The following is a 1,442-nucleotide window of genomic DNA, read 5'->3' as shown; positions in this document are numbered from 1 at the left end:
CTCTGAAAGCTGTGAGGCTTTGTTAATATTCTGTCCTAGAATGCGGTGAGATGTGCCCTTTTTTTTGAGCACCTGCCCCTTTAGTGTCCCTGCACCGCCCTGGATGGCATAATTGTTTGACAATTATGCTCAAGCTATTTACTGATCTGTCAGGTTTCCGATATGCGTCCCCCCCAATGACAGACTCGTTCCTACGCCCTTGGGTACCCCTTAATTAAAAATCAGGGTCAAAGCTCAACCAAGAGAAAAAATATCTAAACCTGATTTTCTTGCGTGTGTGTCCGTTTTTCGTGCAATGGCCACTAGATGTCGCCATTCCCACCTCCCTTTATTCCATCTTTGCGCTTCTTCCCCTCCTTCTTGCCGTCGGCTGAAGCGTCACGTGACACTGTTGTCAGGTAACAGCATGGCGGACTCGCACGTTGAGCCTCTTCACAAATTGTATCGTTTATCCAGCTAACCCCACTGTGACAAGAAAATCATCTTTTCAGCCGGTGAAGCCGGAACACACGGCAGAATGGAGGAGGAAAACAAACTGCAGTTCCCGTCTCTACCCGCGACCAAGGAGGAGCTTCTGGTGAGAGACCATCAGCTTGCCTAGCGTACACTGCCTGTGAGCAGCTAACCCAAGCTAACAAACAGCCTTATTTTTCAGCAGGAGAAAATATACGCTCTTATGGCCTTTTTGTGGGACATTTTGCGGATATGACCAAGTGTTGTTGATACACGACAAACTGTTTGTGTTTAAAACCGTTAATGTTGATGGATTTCTTGACGTAATCAACACCGAGAAGCTAACAGGCATTAGCCGCGAATGCACACATCAACATAAAGTTGGAGTAATTGTCCTCTGAGGCTCTAAACGTGCTTATACATCTTCCTGTTGCAGGACTGGGCTTATCCGATGAGAAGAGACATGCAGGTATGTTACATTACTGCATGTGGGAAATTCACAAAAGGTTTTTAAGCCTAAACAAACACTTTATTTTGCGTAGCTAGAAGCTACACATTTATTTTATGTCAAAGTCTAGTATTTTACTTTAATTTGTCTACCTCATTTACCTAAATAATGAGTGGGTATATAGCAATATGTTCAATGTTCACCGATTAAGATTAGGCATAACATTATAGCCATTTGCCTAATAGTCTGTTGGTTCCTATACTGCAGCTAAAAAACATTCACTTTAATTCAAATTCAGTTTAAAAATACTTTATTTATCCCAAAGAGAAATTAAATGTTGGTGCTACTAATTTCATTAAAGTATCTTCAAAGAGTCTTTGTAGGTGGGGATGCTGTGGGGATCCAGTAGCAGTCAGTCATTGCAACAAATCTAAGAGGCTTCTGATTGAAGAATGTTGCTGTATGACAGTCTCATGACTGTCATACAGCAGAGATGATTTTCCTTAGTGACATGTCAACAGTGGATCTAGTAGTCCATGCT

General features: G+C 42.2%; 1 protein-coding gene across 3 annotated transcripts in view; it reads left to right on the top strand.

Annotated features, from left to right (window-relative positions):
- The window catches only part of styx (serine/threonine/tyrosine interacting protein), a 22,421-nt gene that overhangs the window by 2,067 nt on the left and 18,912 nt on the right, over positions 1 to 1,442 (top strand). Inside the window, exons 1-2 of one of the 3 annotated variants that reach the window (XM_007559055.2) lie at positions 370 to 577; positions 890 to 922. The exons of 1 other annotated variant lie outside the window; for it this stretch is intronic. In XM_007559055.2, coding sequence (XP_007559117.1) covers positions 518 to 577; positions 890 to 922 — 93 coding nt within the window. In that variant the 5' untranslated portion in view covers positions 370 to 517. Of the gene's footprint in view, positions 1 to 369; positions 578 to 889; positions 923 to 1,442 lie in introns of those variants that run through there. One more of the 3 variants, XM_007559056.2, reaches the window with a different exon arrangement.

This window comes from Poecilia formosa, unplaced genomic scaffold, assembly GCF_000485575.1.
Source record: "Poecilia formosa unplaced genomic scaffold, Poecilia_formosa-5.1.2 Scaffold102, whole genome shotgun sequence".
Lineage (NCBI taxonomy): Eukaryota > Metazoa > Chordata > Actinopteri > Cyprinodontiformes > Poeciliidae > Poecilia > Poecilia formosa.
The sequence above is the reverse complement of the archived record's forward strand: the minus strand, read 5'-3'. Positions and strand labels throughout refer to the sequence as shown.